A 19,146-nucleotide genomic window follows, 5' to 3' on the forward strand; every position below is an offset into this window, starting at 1 on the left:
TTTTGGAGGGAATCATAGCTAAAGTAATTATTAGATTTTATTTTTATTTCTGCAAGATTGGGGTCTGCCCTTCTAGCTGAAAATATTTCCTAAATGAAGTGATGCACTGATCAACTGCTGCATCACAAATATCACAGAAAATAAAAGGCACTATTTTAATCCCACAAACCCAATGACAAGTGTGAGACAGAAGGTTTCATCCACATGGATTGTGTGGGCGTCTCGAAAGTGCACCTGTTATGTTGTTACATGTATGTGAGCCTGTATTTATTTGATTTATTTTTCTTATTTTGCACTTTGAATCAACATTCGCAGAGCTTGTTGCAGGTTTAATATTAATAAACATATGGATCATATCGTTTTTCCTGATGCAACATTACTCACACGCAAGTGTCACATTTAACTACAGGTGTGACATCACACCTGTCAGTTGTTTATTCTTTATAAGGGTGTGAGCTGTCACACGCATGCAACCCCACCTGCTAAAAATATCTCTCTGCACACACGACAAATAAAGTGAGGCAATGATTATCCACCCTCTGCTAGCATGGGAGCCTGTATCTTTAACAGTGTCTTTTAACGACTGATTTCCTCATTTAATGTCCTTGCTTCCATCTGTTGCAACACTACTCTCTCTTCACTGCCCACTCCCTGCTGACCAGCTCCGCTCTGTCCTCTCACCTCCTCTCTTGGACTTCCTGGATGTTCTCGATGCCAATGGCGCTGCTGCGGCGGGAGCTGAAGGGACCAGACTTTTTCCTGGTTGGGCTTTTCCCAGGAATGATCAATGACTGACGATGGGCAGGGAGAGGAAAGTCAGACACACACTTTGGGGAGAGTGTAACCAGTTCACAACCACAGCATAAATGACATACAGTACATGACACAGTGGGCTACTGAAGTGAAAGATGTGGAAATGGGCTGTGAAGGTAATTATGAAGTCATGGCTTGATAAATTCAGGAGGAATCGGTTAATAAATCTATATTCTAGGTTATCTTATTGTGACTCTTGCATCAACTGATTTTCCCCCCGAGAAACATCCTGTTGGGTTTTCTGTTTGGTTGTTATTTTAAGTACTGAGGTCAGACTGTGGAGTTGACTTACTTAAATTTCTAAATGTTTCGGTACAGACTTCTAATTCAAGACGCAGTGTGATTCATCAATGACTGTGTATGAGAACACAAGTGGGAGTCTGTTTACAAATGTCTTTAAAGAATTTCTTACTTTTCTCTTACAGCTTTTATAAGAACAAATTTAAAAGTAAAATGAGGCGAAGGAGTTCAAGCATGACGCCCCGAGATCTGCTGCAACGGAACGCATGAAGCAAGAAAGTTTAGTCATCTTAGAAGAAATCGTCTACTTGTTTAGGGGAGTTTTGTAAGATGAATGACTCATATCATCCCTCAGTCCTTTAAGCTATACTGTAGTGCATGAATGAAGGGCTACGCTACTGTATGAATGAATGGAATAAGAATAAAACTAAAAAAATGTCATTATTACACCTGTATATGTGAAAACCTCTCACAGCCACGTGAACTAAAACAGGCACATTTTAAACTATAAACTTCACATTAACATCATGAGACATAAGACGAAAGTAACAAAAACAGTAAACAAGAAGGGAGAAATATACATGAACCTCTTCTATGGTTCCTATCCCTATGGCACTGCCTCGGCGTCCATATTTACTGGGACTTTTCCCTGGAACAAGCAATGACTGAGCCACACACGACAGGGCAAGGGAAGCACAGAGAGAGAGGAGGTGATAGATTGAAAAAGTAAGGAGGAAGGAAAAGAAAAGAACACATCATAAGAAATCATGCGCACAGCACAAAGAATTTAAACAGCAAGGTGCAAAAGAGCTTGAAAAGGAGCTCACAGCATGACTTAATAGAGGAGACATGATTTTGAGGAAATAGTGCGGAGGTTTTTTAAGAGCAAAAAAAGCAGACTGGAGTCCCAACACAGGAGGGCACAGCAGGCGACGGATTGCCACCGAAGTAGCAGGCATGTCGGCAGTTTTCTGCCCTGAGGGTTGCAGGGTTGTTTGCTGATGCATTCAGAGGGAGAAAAAGGGCAAAGAGGGCTGACAAAATCCAAAAGGGGTAGCTTTTAAGAAAAATATGTCCTTTCAGATATGGGTTTAATTTAGTTTCAATTCAAAATACTTTCAGTAACCAAATCCCAAACTGCAATAACTGTGAAAAGAGTTGAAACATAATTAACCCCATCTTTGAAAGAGACACAGGTGTTGCATTTGTGGCTTCTGCCATGCACACTCTGCAGCCACACATGCACATGTACGGAGCTGCGTGGAGAGGTTGTAACATTTACAGGAGTGAACAGTCATTACAGAAGCACAGTAAGGAGGGAGGGAGTCTGGGTAGTCATACAGCTGTTACACCGAGCTCACGTCAAGAGAACAATCATTCTTTTCCACTGATCTATTTTTACCATCCTCCTAGATGTCTAAGATTCTCTCAACGGATGACAGTGAATGAAATATTGTTAATAATCCAAACAGAAAACAAAACAGTCAATAATAGGAAACTTGATGAGCTGTAAATGGAAAAAGATAATCAATGAAAGCCGTTTTAGTATAAAGCAAGAGTGGATTCAAAATGTCAGGAATGAGACTGAGTGCTTGGATGAGAACAAACTGATGAAAGTAAAGTGATACAATGTGCCAACAGGAGTCATTTACTAAAGTGCTGCTACTAATGAAGAGAGCGGCCTGTATTGTAAGTGGTGTGAATATAGTGTATCCTCCGTTTATGTGTTAGGTGGTCATCATGGGAACCAAAACGGGCTACTTACAATCCCCGGGGTTTTGGGGCTCTCTGCGGGATTGTGGGTAAAGCTGCCACTGTGACTAGTGGAGACTGTGTGTGACTTCTTGTTACTGAGGCCCATGGCGTCCATAGACTGGCTTCTGCTGCGGATGACCCGCTACAGAGAGAAACGAGGACATACCGTCAGTGGATCCACTTTTGATATTATGTGGAAACGCAACACACTGACCGATTTCTCAGAGTGTTATATAGCACATGTATGTGATGCTAACTTCCATGAATCCAAATTCAAAATTCAAAAGTTGACCAACATGTACATGTTAGTAAATACTTGCACAGATTGGTTCTGTGTGTGGTACACAGACTGTGTGTTTTATCTATAGTGAAGATTCACAAAATTTGCTTTTTAACAGACATTTTAAAATGTCAAAATAGTCCAAGCACAGGTGATCATCATGGCTTTTCTCTTTATACCTATACGGCCTTTCTCCTGTCCAAGTCACTTTTACCCCCAACATGGATCTGGTTTTGTTCTGGTTCAAGCACCTAATATTGAGCCGTTTCCAGCTTTTCTAGTTAAAATAAATAGATTCGGAAACTGAAAAGTTAGTTCCCACCTGGAACAAAACAAATAGCACACTGCAAAAAAGAGGTGTCTAAAAACAAGATAAAGAAAGAAATAAACATGTTGTACGCTTAAAATAACAAAATTAACTCTTAAAACAAGATCAATTAAAGCTGCAAGCAGCGATGAACTGACCTGAGCAGAGTGCACTGCAAATGATTTGTTTCTTACCAAGATAAAAAAAAAACTTTAGAAGTGTTAGATAATTTATCTTATTTTAAGCGTTCAACATGCTTATTTCTAGATTTAACAATCTTAATTTAGGAAATCTTGTCATGTGAAATTATCTGTCCATGCAGCAAGATAATTTCCCTCAGATTTAGTGTTTTTATCTTGTTTTTAGACACCCGTTTTTGCAGTGCAGGTTTTTTCTCAACCTGAACTCAAAGGATGGATTCCTGACGTTATAGTTTTCTAAATTTTCTTATCATTAATAGTTGGTTTGTGTTTGTTTTTAGGTAACAGTGGCATGCAACCCCTGACATTTGTTTGTCCATCAGAGGTGCCAACTATGACTGGCAGTCTGACTGGTCAGAGACAGGATTTTAGTTTGAGGGGTTACATTTTAAACACAGAAATGTAAGAAAGAAATCAAACTAGATATGAATATTCGAAACGGAAATAATAATGCTATTTCGTTTGCGTATGTGTGTTTGTAAATGCATCCATACGTGCCACTCCAAGTCAGTTATGAATCAGTCAGAAACAAATATCTATAATAACACCAAAAGCATGCAGGTAATTAATGTGATCTGTTGGTGACACCTCCTTGATTACAACGGTTCTGCTCAAAACTGGTGGAAAGATCACACCAAGGTTCTAAGAATCCTGAATAAAACCAGTTCAGGAACCAGGGCCGGTTTGGTGGAAAAGGGGTATTTGTTTGTTTCCCATTGACTGGACAGCTGGCAGACTGTGGGGAGAGTTTCGTAGAATTTGACAAAAGTGTATTAGATATAATTGCAGAATCCACCTTTAGTAGAAATGAACCATTGTTAATAGTGACACCTGTGCTTTTCCTATTATAACAAGTCAAAATCTTAGCTGTGAAAAAGGCCTTGAACTAATATATTTGCTACTGTATGCCATGATTTTTACATATCCAGATGTATTTAACACATTGTCAAAAATTCTTCACAAATGTGATTATTTTGTACAATCTGTACAATATACAATATGTCATATAGTCAGTATGACTGCAAACTGAACCTATTGTGAAGTGTTAATATGTGTAAATAGTTTTGGAATAATCTCGTAGCTCACACATGTGTATATGTGGACATGTGTGTGTGTGTGTGTGTGTGTGTGTGTGTGTGCACATGAAGTGGTAAGTGCTTGTATGTGTGTGTATGCAGGACTATCTTTGAACACTTAGGGGCAGTGCAGGTCAACAGGCAGGAGGGAGAGGCTGCATGAAAAAAATTGCAGGTTCACAGAAAGTCAAGGAGAGTGTAGGCTTTTTGGTGGAGGAGCATGAGGTATCTGAAGTATCTACGGTGGGGTTTGGTGTCATGTGAGGGGAAGATGAGACACAGTGTGAGCAAGGAAGAGAAAGTAGGAGGCAGCAGGACAGCAGAATCTACACAGCTAGACAGAGGCAGAGAGAGGAAGATACTTGTGGATGTGTTTGTGGAGGTTTGAGGGAGAGAAAGAGAGAGATCTTGACAGTTATAAAGAAAACAGAGACAGAAGTTTGTGGAAACAGGACATTTATAGAGAGGAAGTGCATGCTGTTATGGAGATAAATGGATCTAAAGACAGGGAGTGATAAGATGGCACAGAGCTAGTTGGTGACAGAGAAGAGAAAAACAGCGAGGGAATGCTTCCCATGGGGAGACATGCAAACTGCATCATCAGCTCCCTAATGAGGGGTCATTAAATCGTTCATCAGGCACACACAATCACAGCTCCTGCCGCCGAGCCTCAGCAGCCGGGCTACGCTCCACCACCCTAATGGTCATTGATGGAGCACTCAGTCAGAGAAAGTGCCTTTCATTCACAACAGGGCGCTCCACAGGCTCAAAAACCCACACCATCATGTGAAAACACACCGAGTTCAGCAGTCGCAGCCAAGTGAGGAAATCAAATGCCACAGGACTGGTCCTTTGAGATACTGAGAATTTTCTGTGCTTTGTTTTCTCATGTGTGAATACCCAGAATCCCAGCCAAGAGACAGGGGAGGGAAAAAAGCATCCTTAAAGTTTCTGCAGTCATAACCATTCTCTCTCATGCATGTGGAGTTGCAGATTAACGGTGCGTCTCGTTAGAAGAAGGATGGGGCTTTACCTTGAAGGATTCAAAGAAGCCTCCTCCCCCTCCACCGGCTCCGTTCTCCAGCTTCTCCTCGTCTCCACCCAGACCCATCATAGACTGGCTGTTGATGTGCAGCTCCTCGTACAGAGTCTCCAGCAGGGCTGAACGTGTTCGCTCCTGACAACAACAACACAGTCAGTCTGCAGAAACTAACACAGGCGTTCGGGTAAGCCCATCATTTTAAATGAAGGGACGAGTGGCACTTATATGTTGGCACCACAGCAGGATGACAGACAGCAGCACTAGAGCTCATTTGCATTGTGGTTGTTGTTGGAGAAGGATTAGATAACGATAAATCTATGTTGAGCAGTGAACTACACGTGGCTGAACTACCTACATTTTACAGCCGCTTGCTGGTAATTTAACTACATTCATATTTGCATTCTTCCAAGCTCTGTCAGGGTTACCTAGACTAAAAAGAACAGGAAGATGTTCTTCAAAAGATGGTTATGCCCCCCCAGTCTGCAGACCTTTCTCCAATTGAGCTTGTGTTGGACGAATTGGATCGATCAGTCAGAAAAGTGCGCCCAACGAATCTGCAGTCTGTCAGTGATGAACTTAAGAAAGCTTGGAATTACATTACATTACATGTCATTTAGCTGACGCTTTTGTCCAAAGCGACTTACAATAAGTGCATTCAACCTTATGGTACTAGACATAGACCAAAGGAATCAAGCAAGTACATAACTTTAAGAGCCAACTGTAATAGCTAGAGGAGTGCTATATATATATATATATATATATATATATATATATATATATATATATATATATACATATATATATATATATATATATATATATATATATAGGCGACCTATATGTTAAAGAAGAAAAGAAGAGATATCTATTTTTATTTATTTTTTATTTTATTTCAAATATATGTTAGGTGACCAAGACTTAACCAAGGTATTGTTGAAAGAGAATTAGTTCCTTAAAAAACTTGTGGCATGAATTCCTCGTATTATGCCATACTGTTGTTAAAGCCAGAGGAGGTTACTTTGAATAAAGCAAATTCAAAGCAAGAAAACCCCAAAAACCAGATAATTATAGTTAAAATGTGTTCTGTTAAGTGACTCTTTATATAATCATCATGTGTATTTTGTTATTTTGTTTATTAAACTATACCAATGAAACTACTGTATTTTTTGTACAAATTTGATCTTGCTTCCAAACTTTTGGCCTGTAGTGTATATATAAAACAATCTGAGTGGGTCCATTCTGCATAATGAGTACTTTTTGATGCTGATACTTCTGTACTTTTACTGAACAAAATTTTGAATGCAGGACTTTTACTTGTAGTGGAGTAATTTCACAGGTGGCTTTAGTACTTTTACTTAGTAAAGAATCTGAATAGTTTCTCCACCACTGCTAAAAACACATATGAAGGTGATCGAGTGAAGTTTGAATAAGCTTACATAGCAGCATTGTAATGTCACATATGGTTGGCAAGTAATTCAGCAAACAATAACATTAGTCTGACTTTAATCAAATAAAGTATGCAGCATTGGTTAGTCTGACAACAATAATGTTCTATCAAAAGAGTGGTGTGCTTAATAAAAGGGCACCAGCTGCATACGGTGGTTTACAGGCACCCTAATGGGCACTTCATTACACTTTCTCTCCTGGAAGGGCACCTGCGAGGGCACTTTATGATGGGCAATTAGTAGAGAGGTACACGGCACATGATCAGTCCATTTTGTGCAGTTGTAGAGTCAAATGACGAGTGACAAATGACCATATGCCTCTTTTATGGGAATCCACACAGAGTCTCAGGAAGAAACCCTAAGAAAGATATAACCAGCGCTATGATATCTCAGGCTGGGTGTCTGAAAGTTGCTAAGGTGGCAGCACTGCTTCGCCAGCTTTTACAAATGGCGTGTTGTTGTCGAGTAGAGTACTACGTCAAATCCCGCTTAGCGATCTATCCAATCAGTAACAGGGCTTATTGCAGGGGAGAAAAAAGGCTCTGCTCTTTGACAGGCATGAGAAAAGCCCTGACAAAAGTCCGCTCTGGACGGCTCGTATTCAAATTAGGGGCGTTTCGGCGAGTGAGACCTGCCTCATTCGGGTATTGGGCGGGAGTGGAAACGGCCCTAATACAGCTTGTTGTTTTTGAGTGGAGAACAGGCTGAATAGATGTATGAGGTGGGATTGCTGTTAGTGTAACAGCATACACCTTTGCAATGTCAGTTTGATCATTTTTCTTTCAGAAAGTTTAAACTACTTTTTTCTAAGTAGCTTTAGTTAACCAAACGACACATTTCCCTGGGGAAGCTTTATTACAGTTCAGCTTCTTCCAGCATTAAGTAACCTGTAGTTTGCCAGGCTGTGTTTTCAAAGGATAGCTTCTCCAGCACTTGTTATCACCTCCTATCAGAAACGCAGCCAATAGGATGTGCACCTATGCCAGCAGATGTGTGCTCAAGTATGCACACACGCCAACACACACATGACAGGTGTTCACACTTGGAAGGCGCTTTTGGCATTGAAACACTTTTCTCACCTCAAGCTTGGCAAACTTCTCAGCCTTGTAGCAGGCGTACTCTGCATTAATGAGCTTGGTGAAGAGGAACTCCCGGAACTCAGGGCCCTGAGGAAGGTAAATATAGAGAAGGAGAAGCGGAGAGAATGAAGGTTTTTCATGTCTGCTTGTAAAGGGGAATTGCATTTGTGTGACTGCTGACCTTTTTGAAGATGCCAGGGTCAGGCAGAGCAGGTCCAAAGAACGGTACATCATCCCGCGCTGTCACAGACACCTGGAGGAGAAAGAAGGTGAGCACGGGCTATGATACGCTGTGATACGCTGTGATGCACGCGAAAGAAAAAAGCCCCTGAATAAAGATAGAGTGAATCTGAAATGAGTTTGACTGCTATATCTGTCGTCTTTGGACACCAACCTTGTAGGTGACGTTGTCCGTACACGCGTTCTCCACCTGCACCACCACGTACGCGTGCAGGAAGTTGGACTGGATCATGTCCGGGACAAAAGGCGTGTTCTCCTCCTGGAACACGATGGCTACGATGTCGTTGCCTATGTGCCTCTTCCTCTGCAGCTGGAGGGTACAGATAAACAATACTAACAACAGCGGAAACATCACAAATCACCAGTTAGACAATCACAACAGCGGGCCCGTCACAGAATCACTTCCAGGAGTCGCACTGGGAGTAAATATAGTCGAGGCGGGGCAGTGGACAGAGCTGGAGTCCAAAGCTCTTCTCTGAGATTTATGAAACCCTGGTTTTACACTAAAAACAGACAAATAATTGAAATATCTCATGTCATTCTTCTTATGCTTAAGATTTTGCACACTGGATAAGTTACATCTGAATAACTTTAAGAAATTAAATAAAACATATAGAATTGTAAAACTCAAAGGTATGCATGAAATCTATGATGGTCTAAGATAAAGATTAAGATTTCTTTTATTAGTCCCACAACGGGGAAATTTCCAGAGTTACAGCAGCAAAGTGGAGAGCAAATAACAATAAATAGTAAACAGCAGTAGGAATAGAAATATAAGAAAGGTATCTGCAAATAAACAAGTTAAAAATATATTTAAAAAGTATTAACAATTTACAATTTAAACAGGTAGAAATATAAAAAGTATTAACAATTTAAACAGTAATGAAATAAAAACTTTAGGAACATTATATACAATGTAGACAGAGTCAGCAGTTGGATATGGACCATTGTACAGAGATATATTATATGCATTATCATATAATACAGTGGTTCCCAAACTTTCTCAGCTGGGCCCCACTTTTGTAGATAAAAAAATATCAAGGGCCCCCCCAGCCCAACATTGTCTGTAATTAATACAGAACCACAACTTCAGTATGTGACATGTTATTAGAAAATTTAAATACCATAAAAATACCATAAAAAGTCACACAGGACTCGCTCCTCTATGTCTTATGCCATGTTATAAATGAGCCTCATGACAGTTTTGTCTGACAGCAGAATAGCCTTTAGTTTACTGGCTGTTGCTTCATCAATCATAGTTGGAACCATATCAATAGCAGAAGGTAGTATTAATTCCTCTGCTATTGTGTGCAGCTTTTTAAACTGAGCAACTCTGTATGCTACTTTGTAGGAGGTTAGTTGAGCATTTGCTTTAGTAAAGCAACTCTGTTGTGCACAAGAGTTGACTAGTTTTTGTCTGAAGAAATCAATGGGCTTCTCTTTGTGTTCGGGATGTGAACTCTCCACGTGGGTCTTAACTTGTTCAGCATCATACTGTCAGAAACTAATATGTTGAGACACACAACACACTGCGGTCTCTCTTCATTACCCATCGCTGTACTGGTGAAGCCGAGGGTGAGATATGCCTCATCATATTTTCTTGTCTTGTTTGGATAGTTGTGACATTTGGTGTGGATTCATCTTCTGCTTTACGTTTACCTGGCAGTACTAACACAAACTTTTTCATAATTTGCTAGCTGGCAGTGAAGAAGAAAAATGCATAATTTATATTTAGCCTCACCGCGCCACCCCCTCTTATGACTCCCCTAGGGGGTGCACCCCCCAGTTTGAAAACCACTGATATAATATATTAACAATCCTATAGGATTCATTTATCTATAAGCCCCCATAAATGCACTTTATCTGTTTTTTGTTTTGTTTTTTCTGATTGTAACAACAATTGTTATTGATCCCTTGCAGTATCTTGTGCTGACTGTTATATCGTTACATTTACTGTAGCTATAACAAATGTAGGCCCAAGCTTTCAAAGGCTGTTGATGCTGTGGAAATTAGTTGAACAAAAGTGGAGGCACTGCAAAGTCAAACACAAATGGTTTACGATTCTGCAGATGGCTGACTGTCAGCAACCCAAGTAATTACTTCTGAATAGCTGCATTTCCCTAGTTGCCAAAAAAGTGTAAAGTATTGCCAAAAGGACACTTATGAACTTGAGGACAGAGCAACTGTGCCCAAGTATAGAATCTTTATCCAAGCAATATCTTTAAAAACAAACTTGGTGTTGCCAAGCATTGGGGACACCTTCATCCTCTGCTGGATTATGAATTTATGTTGTCACCGTATTGACTTATGGTAGGAACTCTATCTATCTATCTATCTATCTATCTATCTATCTATCTATCTATCTATCTATCTATCTATCTATCTATCTATCTATCTATCTATCTATCTATCTATCTATCTATCTATCTATCTATCTATCTATCTATCTATCTATCTATCTAAGATGGATGGATGGATAGATGGAACATAAACACATGATCAATTTAAAGTGATTACGCATGTTCATAAATTAAGCCACATAAAATTATATTAAATTGCTAAAATGAGCCCTACATTGACAGCAGTATAATGAATACTTTTACTTTTGATACTTTAAGTACATTTTGATGCTGATACTTTTGTACTTTTACTTCAGTACGTTTCTAATGCAGGACTTTACTTGTAGTGGAGTAATTTCGCAGTGTGGTATTATTAATTTTACTTCAGTAAAAGATCTGAATACTTCTTCCACCACTGGATATCAGTATGGTATTGGTGTATATGTTGTCCGATATTAAAACTTTTTTTAAGGAACATATAATGCAGAAGTATCTTTACACAGTCATATCAGTTCAAAAGGTCTATTTTCATTCTAGCTGAAAGTCAGTAATCAGTGTCTTTTTCTTCCTCTTAAATCTGTTTTGTCTCAGAAGATGCCATAAATATCAGAGAACATATGCCTTTTTCTTTCTTGTGGAAAATAACCAAATTAAAAACATGCCTAAAAAAACATAGTTATGACTTTGCAGTAGTTTTAGCGAATATCCAGTTTGAGAGGTTATAAATACTGTCTCAGAGATGTTTTCTCTTCAGCACTCATGCAATAAAATGTTAGCAGATATCAAAATGTCAAAATATATTCTGCTGAGCCCTCTAAAATGGAAATTAATTCCTATGAATGAGATGCTGTGACCCCAATAATTTAATTTCCCTGTAAGTGGAAGCAGCTATATCAGATTTTTATAAACAGATACCGTGTTGTGATAAATAGAAATGCTCAGTGAAATATCTCCTCAGTGCAGGCAGTCTTGGCAGAAATAAAGCCAGCTTCCTTAGTGTGCCTCGGTAAACATTGTGACACCTGTGCTGCAGCAGCACCAGAGGATTACCCTCCGTCACTCATCAGGCTAGTTAACACACTGAAGTACTGAAGACGTTTCACAAAGCCACTTCACACCTGTTGATGGCTGTAAAACGTCTCCGGGGTTGACCACTTGTGTGCACAGTTTAATACAGCAAATATGTATTCTGGGATTTATAGATGATTCTTCTCCAGTTAGCAGCCTAATTGTTTTACAGCATCTGTCTATTAAACGCAGTCTGTCTGTTCACACGAGAACAATAAACCATCTGTCTCAGACCCTGGCAAGTTTTCAGAATTTACTGAAGTCAAAGCAGCCAGAATATTAAATAAATGCACTTTTTCTAGCTCAAACAGAGAGAATCTAATATATGAAACTTAATTTATCCAATATGTACAAGGCTACTAATTAGCCTTGCAATTGCTAAAGTTCTGCTGCAAAATATCAAAGTTTTTAGGGAAAACTGAGATCGCACAGAAATAAGCAGTCCTTTGTGGTAAAAATGATTGTCTCTTCATGTTGAAATTCAAGTGATATCTGTGTTAAAATGAATTTCTAAGACAGTAGTAAAGGCTGAGAGTGAAATAGTGGCAGCAGAGGCAGGGCAGCCAGGTTACTACTGCATCATCCCTGAGCTTATTAGCTGTCAGCTTTAATATTTACTTACACATGGGGGCTTTGAGCCCAGGTAGCTGAATAACATTCATCCCACTTTCTCTGTGCAGATCGACTGCCAAACTCAAGCGTCACCACAGACAGTTAGACACTTAAAAAAGAACTCGGCAAGTGTGGGGCTGGTTTGAGACACTTGACATCCATTAATGCCGTACATCCGCACTAATCGGATCACATTCAGTTACGTCTGGCTGCGTTTATTCCGCACCTTCTCCCTCCTGATATAATGCCGTGTTATTACGGCTGCACTTTGCCTCCTTTTCTTCAGTTCCCTCGTGAATCATCCCATGTGGGTGTTGTTTATGTTCTCTGTTTCTTGCCTCGGCAATATGGACAGTCTGTGCAGGGTTACTGTGGTAACAAAGTTCAAACCGCTCTCAGAGGCAGTGAAGAGCAGCTGAGGACTAATGCACTTTACAGCAACATTTCATTAAAGAGATGAAAGTGTTCAGCAGAGACACTTCAATGCCAGGAGAGAACTCTGCAGTACTGGAAAGAACATGCAATGTTTTATTGCTCGCTTATTTGTTAAAGGGATAGTTCAACATTTTGGCAAATAACTCTATTTAGTTAGATGAAAAAAATAACATCACTCTGATGTTGGTATAATAAATTAGTTATGATTAGCAGCCAGATAGCTTAGCACAACGACTGGAAACAGGCCAACAAAATCTTCCTATCAGCACCGCCTAAGCTCATTAATTAGCCTGATATAGCTTGTTTATTAAATCTGGACGGGAAAAAAAGTGGCAGATAACTGATAAAGGTGGCTCAATCATGAATCATTTAATGGTGTTCATGTTAACTAAGTATTGATTTACATATTGTTTGCTGTTTTGAAAGACGCCATTAACACGATAAGGGTCATAAAGAACAATAATAAATGGTTAGTTGTGATTAAGGATTTGGACTGTGGGGAACTGGAGAGAACCCACACTGACATGGGGAGAACATGCAAATTCCACACAGAAGAGGCGAAAGTGCTCACAGGAAGTTTATTCATTTATTCTTAACAGCTTATCCGAACGGGTCACAGGGGGCTGGAGCCAGTCCCTGCTGACATTGGGAGAGAGGCGGGGTTCACCCTGGACAGGTCGCCAGACAACCATTCACGCTCTCATTCACTCCTATGGGGCCATTTAGAGTCACCAATTTAACCTAAGCTGCAAGTTTTTGGACAGTTGGAGGAAGCCGAAGGACCCGGAGAGAACCCACGCTGACACGGGGAGAACATGCAAACTCCACACAAAGAGGCGAAAGTGTTCACAGGAAGTTTTCTAATTCATTAACCTCTTGTAGATGCTTATTACAGCATAAATGAATATTAATCAATGTACCCTTATTGCAAAGGGTACATTAATTGTAATTTTTTGTTCCGTGAAGGTTGCCAAAGAAATAGTGCTCCACATAAAACTGCAGCTTAATTTTTACATTTTGGTTTGATTAGAATCAGGCTAGTGTTCCCCTGTTTCCTGTCTCATTAACCAGCAATAACTTCATATTTTATCATACATACATGAGAGTGGTATCGATCTTGCCATCTAACTCTCAACGAGAAAGTGAGAACTACTCCCCTCACCGCTGGTTTTTGTTTAGCTGCTGCAGCTGCAGTCCGACACGTGAAGGACTCACAAGCAGACGCCGTTACAAATCAATTAGTGCGGGTAATGAAAACTGCCCTGAAACACAAATGAGTTCCCTCGATAATTAATCATTGGACTGTCAACATACCTGCTGTGAGTCTCCCTCTGTGTAAGGCAGCTTGGTGGACACATGGAACATAATCTCCTTATTATGGAAACTCGTGTAGACGGATTCTATCCCCGTCTGTCCATGAGTGACATCCAGCCCACCCCGAAACCTGCAGAAGAAAAGGAGGAGAGTAAAAAACAATGAGAAGTAACGGCGAAGGAGGGATTGAGTCAGACAGCTGAGAAAAGACAGAAACGAGACGAACAAAACGATGTTAGGAGAGGAACAGGAGTGCACGCTCTCAGAGGACCCGGCCCATCCACGCTCATCCATCATTGAGGGAATGCCAAGGGCACTTCTTCTGCCTACTCAATCACAATGTCAGCAACACTACAAATATCAGGACACTCTAAATCGCTTTTTCAGGGATTCATTTAAAGCCAGCTCTGATCAATAGCAGAGTGAATGATGGCCGGCTTCTGACAGACACGAGGTGGATCGCTTTACTGAGAATTACGCAAAAAGCATTTCAATCTGCTGCTGAGAAAAGCTGAAACGAAATGTGTCCAAACCCTTTAAAGTCATGAAGCTCAATCTTGTGGCCCAGAAACTCCAAGAACTCGACAAAGGAAGGACTCTCTTCCATGTTCCCAAACAGCTCCTCTTCTGACGTCTGCATAGAGAGAAAGCAAAAGGACGCTTTTAGAAGGAGTGACACATGACTTCAAAAGACAGGATTAGCAGCAGTATCTCTGAAGAGCACTCACCTGGCCAAACTTTTGATAAATAACCCCAAACTTGAAGTTGTTGCTGATCACATGCTCATCAAAGGTGACAATAAGCCTTGATGCCTGAGGAAGAGAGAACGTGAAGTTTGCAGTCAGTTTCATGGAGATTCGGTGTTAGTAGATAGCACGAGAGAAACTTTTATTTGGAAATGAGGATTAGTGCCTACCTTTGGGTAGAGGACTGGATAAAACCTGTCCACGTTTACTTCTTCACAAACAAGCTGTAGCAGATAAAGTGCATTCAGTTTTTCTCACTTTAAATATCCTCACGCTGTTAAAATAATCGCCTAACTCATTTTTTCAAGTTTTGCAGGAAACACAAAAAATATTGCTTAAGTCACAAAGGCATGTTCAAAAAATTGCCTAAGTCACATTTTATTTTGACTTAGGCATAATAAATCTGCTTAAGTCACACACTTGGTAAAATCACATGATCTGATCAGGATGTAGGCGATTTTACCATAGTTGGCCGACGTCATGAGGAGATGATTTAGGCAAAAAAACAAACAATTTTGACAAAAAATGACTTAGGCGATTATTTATTTTATTATTATTTATTTTATTATGTGTATATATATAATGGTCTATATAAATATATATATATATATATATATATATATATATATATATATCACGATATATAAGTATGTTTTTTACTATGTGATAATAAGTGCCTACCTTGGCCATCTGAACCACGTTGGGGAACTCGGTAAGGCAGGAAATGGGAATCACATCGTGGTGGGTTTTTAGTTTTGTGCTGAAAGGGAAACAGATTGAACAGTCAAACTGTTTGGTTTCAAACCCAAAGCAGTTCTCCGGCTTTAATGTTTGATTTCTTTGATGTTTAGCATCCATGCAAATGAGTTGCCAGTTCAAAGGGGACCTGTCCTATAGATGCTGAGTGCTGCTGGGAGCATAATGGTCTTTACACTTGATGTATTTGAGCCAGTATTGCCTGAGACAACCTGCTCTCACTACCAACTCTCTGGTCAGTGCACGTCGGCTTCAGATACAGACGCTCAAGATACTAGTGTCAATTTTGGAGGATGATGTGCAGATTTCATTACAGGCATGATCAAAATAAACGTCTGTGTTCACGGAGACGAGTTCAGACTTAACTTTCGGGTCGTCAGATCACTGAACAATTCACACTGCATAACTCGTTGTCCTGTGTCAAAGTTGTGGATTTCACACTACGTGACAGTGGATCACACACTACAAGATCCTTCACCAGGAGTGCGGGGGAGGTCCTGACAAGCTAGCAGATAATCAGTGAAGTAAGCATTAGGGGAAAAAAACAGGGTTGAGTTTAAAAACAACTACTTTCATATTTATAAATTTGACTCAGTTATGTTGGTGATGTAGAACATGATACATCTAAGGGAATTTATATTAATATGTTTACTATTTATTGTTATTGTACTGATGCTTCTTCTATTTTTGATGTAGACTGTAATACTGTATGTTTCCCTGTTGTGGGACTAATAAAGGAATATCATATCTTATCTTACAAATTTACTCAAAATAACTCTTGCCCTTCCCTAAACGGACTTTCATGCTCTTTATATTACACTTGTTGCTCCAACTGTCAAATATTGACACAGATATGTTTACATTGGAGTTAACAGAAAGTCTTGTCCAGTCGTCTCAGGTTGCCTGAGAAATATTTGAATTGGTATCACCTCTGTATTTAACAATACCATACTGCAACATTGAGCACTGCATGCTACAAAGTGATCTATTTTGAAACTGGTGATATTATAGCCACATTACTCAGATACTTAAAATTACATTTTATTTATTCCCACAAAAATAATAATTATGAATTGCCCCTGGACACTCAACACTCCTAACTGTGGAGTTACACAGGAGTTACTAAATGAATAGACGGATTCACACCAAACTGTTCACTCTTGTTGCTCCTAAAGCATCATGACACAAAAGCCCCAGCTGTTCACTGCTGTATAAAAGAAGATTTTGAGAAATCAAAAAATGTCAAGGCAATAAACAGGCCACGAAATACAGATTGACTTTTCACCAAGCCTCTTCCCTGAACCGCAATTGCTCGTTTAATAGTTTAGAAACTGCAACCTACTGCCTGTTATTGAGACTTTTACCAGCTAAAAGATAATCTGCCTGCTTGTCTTTGTAGGCATAAGCACCGTGTAATAATGTAAATCTGTAATCTTTCTGTATGCTGAAGAATATACTGTAAGTTGGTGTTTTCAGTGTATAAGGCATTCACAGTAAAATAAATAAATTGCATTATGACTCATCATGTAGATCTCTTACAGATGCTTTAAATATGGACTGTGAGTCAGTGCCTGTGCCTACACTAGATGAGAAGACTGAGTTGGAGTGGGGTGATGGGGTGACTGTGGGTGGTGCCCACCCAGTGGAAAGAACATCACAATGAGAAAAATGCTGTGGGCTGAGAGACTGTTACCTCGCAGCATACTCATCCACTCCTGAGCTCCATTAACAAAGAAGGAATGCAGCTATTCAAATCTGGAGTGGAGTCTCTCGGATGCTAAAATGAATTCACAGGTTACGTGGCGTTCTGCCTCGCTCCTCCTCGTCTGTCTTTAGCAGAATGTGAAGGAGTATAAAGGATTTCTGTGAGTGAGCAGGTAGGAGCCGTTACACTTGTACAACATAAATGAATAGTGTGCTGATTGTTGAGGACATTGTGACACCGTTTTTTAAAGTCACTTAAACAGAGGAGCGGGAGTGTTTATGCTGCAACCACACAAACATTTTAACACTTCTATTTATACTCACAGTATGCCAGAACATAAATGACACAAATCTCTGTTGGGCCCTGGCATGTGTTTTGTTTTGTTTCTAAGGACACCAAAAGCAGAACCGTTTCCAAATCTGCAATGGTGTTATTACTTCCAAATATAATCTGACTCAATCTAATTACATTATTAGTTTTATTAATGATAGCAATTATTGTCTAAAAATAACGCAAACATAGGAAACTGAAAGCTATTTCTAAGGTATTTATTGTTGTAACAGCTGAATGTTATGACAAGCATTATAGGTTGATTGTGCAATGTGTAAGACTAGGCAAGATTTTTTTGTTTAAAACATTCTAAAAATGAACATTATCAACAGTGTGAAGAAGTAAATGTTTTGACTTTATGTCCAAAACTTCAATGTCTTGTGTTGCAGAGATATCTACTGAAATAAGCATGCTAATTTGTACTTTGAGAGGCGATAGTGAGCCACTGTAGCATCCAAACTGCCCTCAAAAAGGATGACTAAGTAGATGCAACTACACCACTTGCTGTACAACAGTTAGCAGCTTTATGGCTGTACACCTTAAACTGATAATTGAGACCTACACCCAGACTACTTTCCCCAAAAAATCTGGCTTCATCCCTGCAGAGATAACTCACTCAGTAGAGGCGATGCAAGAGGAAGCAAACTTGACTGCAGATTACCAACCACTGCATGGATTGCTGCACTATGGTGATAAACAAGACCTGGCTGCAACCTGGACTGAGCTTAGCTGTCCATAGTTTACAGTGTATTGCTTGCCACCACACCTGACTTTGCATCACATCCGCCTATGCCTCCTCTCTGCCGGGCTGTTGGTCTCTATGCACTTGGCTGAGCAAGTCATCTCATTTTAAATCCTTTATACTATACTATGTATATCCTCTGCATATATATACGCATATACATTTTTCATTTATGTTCATATTACAACATATGACGTACTACAATTTATTTAACATGCCACAATATGTTTTCTTGTAATATTTTTCTCTGATGTGCAATGTCTGTGAAAATACAAAATAATCTCAGGAAAAAAACAATTTGCAATATTAATAACAAGTATCCAATAGCAGCCTATAAGTATTTTAATTATTTTATGTATATAATGTACATGTAATGTATGTGTATTATATGTGTATATGTCCTATCTTATATTTTTATTTATTTTTATATCTTGGAAACTCCCACGTCTGTATTTTAAGCTGCTGCGACAGCTGAATTTCCTCACTGCGGGGTAAAAATGAAACTTATCTTATCTCATATCAGGACACACCTAGACTCTCCAGCAACAGCCTCGCAGCCAAACACAAAATCTCAATTCAGATGTAAGCTTCAATTTTGGTTTGGAAAAATCTCCAAAACATA

General features: G+C 39.5%; 1 protein-coding gene across 2 annotated transcripts in view; it reads right to left on the reverse strand.

Annotated features, from left to right (window-relative positions):
* The window catches only part of rap1gapb (RAP1 GTPase activating protein b), a 147,780-nt gene that overhangs the window by 5,096 nt on the left and 123,538 nt on the right, over positions 1-19,146 (reverse strand). The window contains exons 9-20 of one of the 2 annotated variants that reach the window (XM_059330157.1): positions 15,673-15,751; positions 15,162-15,215; positions 14,974-15,057; positions 14,779-14,879; positions 14,246-14,375; positions 8,632-8,787; positions 8,419-8,490; positions 8,238-8,324; positions 5,705-5,848; positions 2,819-2,950; positions 1,641-1,718; positions 682-791 (exon numbers count right to left, since the gene is read on the reverse strand). In XM_059330157.1, coding sequence (XP_059186140.1) covers positions 682-791; positions 1,641-1,718; positions 2,819-2,950; positions 5,705-5,848; positions 8,238-8,324; positions 8,419-8,490; positions 8,632-8,787; positions 14,246-14,375; positions 14,779-14,879; positions 14,974-15,057; positions 15,162-15,215; positions 15,673-15,751 — 1,227 coding nt within the window. The remainder of the gene's footprint in view (positions 1-681; positions 792-1,640; positions 1,719-2,818; positions 2,951-5,704; positions 5,849-8,237; positions 8,325-8,418; positions 8,491-8,631; positions 8,788-14,245; positions 14,376-14,778; positions 14,880-14,973; positions 15,058-15,161; positions 15,216-15,672; positions 15,752-19,146) is intronic. The other variant, XM_059330156.1, reaches the window with a different exon arrangement.

The sequence above is a fragment of the Centropristis striata genome, chromosome 3 (genome assembly GCF_030273125.1).
Source record: "Centropristis striata isolate RG_2023a ecotype Rhode Island chromosome 3, C.striata_1.0, whole genome shotgun sequence".
Lineage (NCBI taxonomy): Eukaryota > Metazoa > Chordata > Actinopteri > Perciformes > Serranidae > Centropristis > Centropristis striata.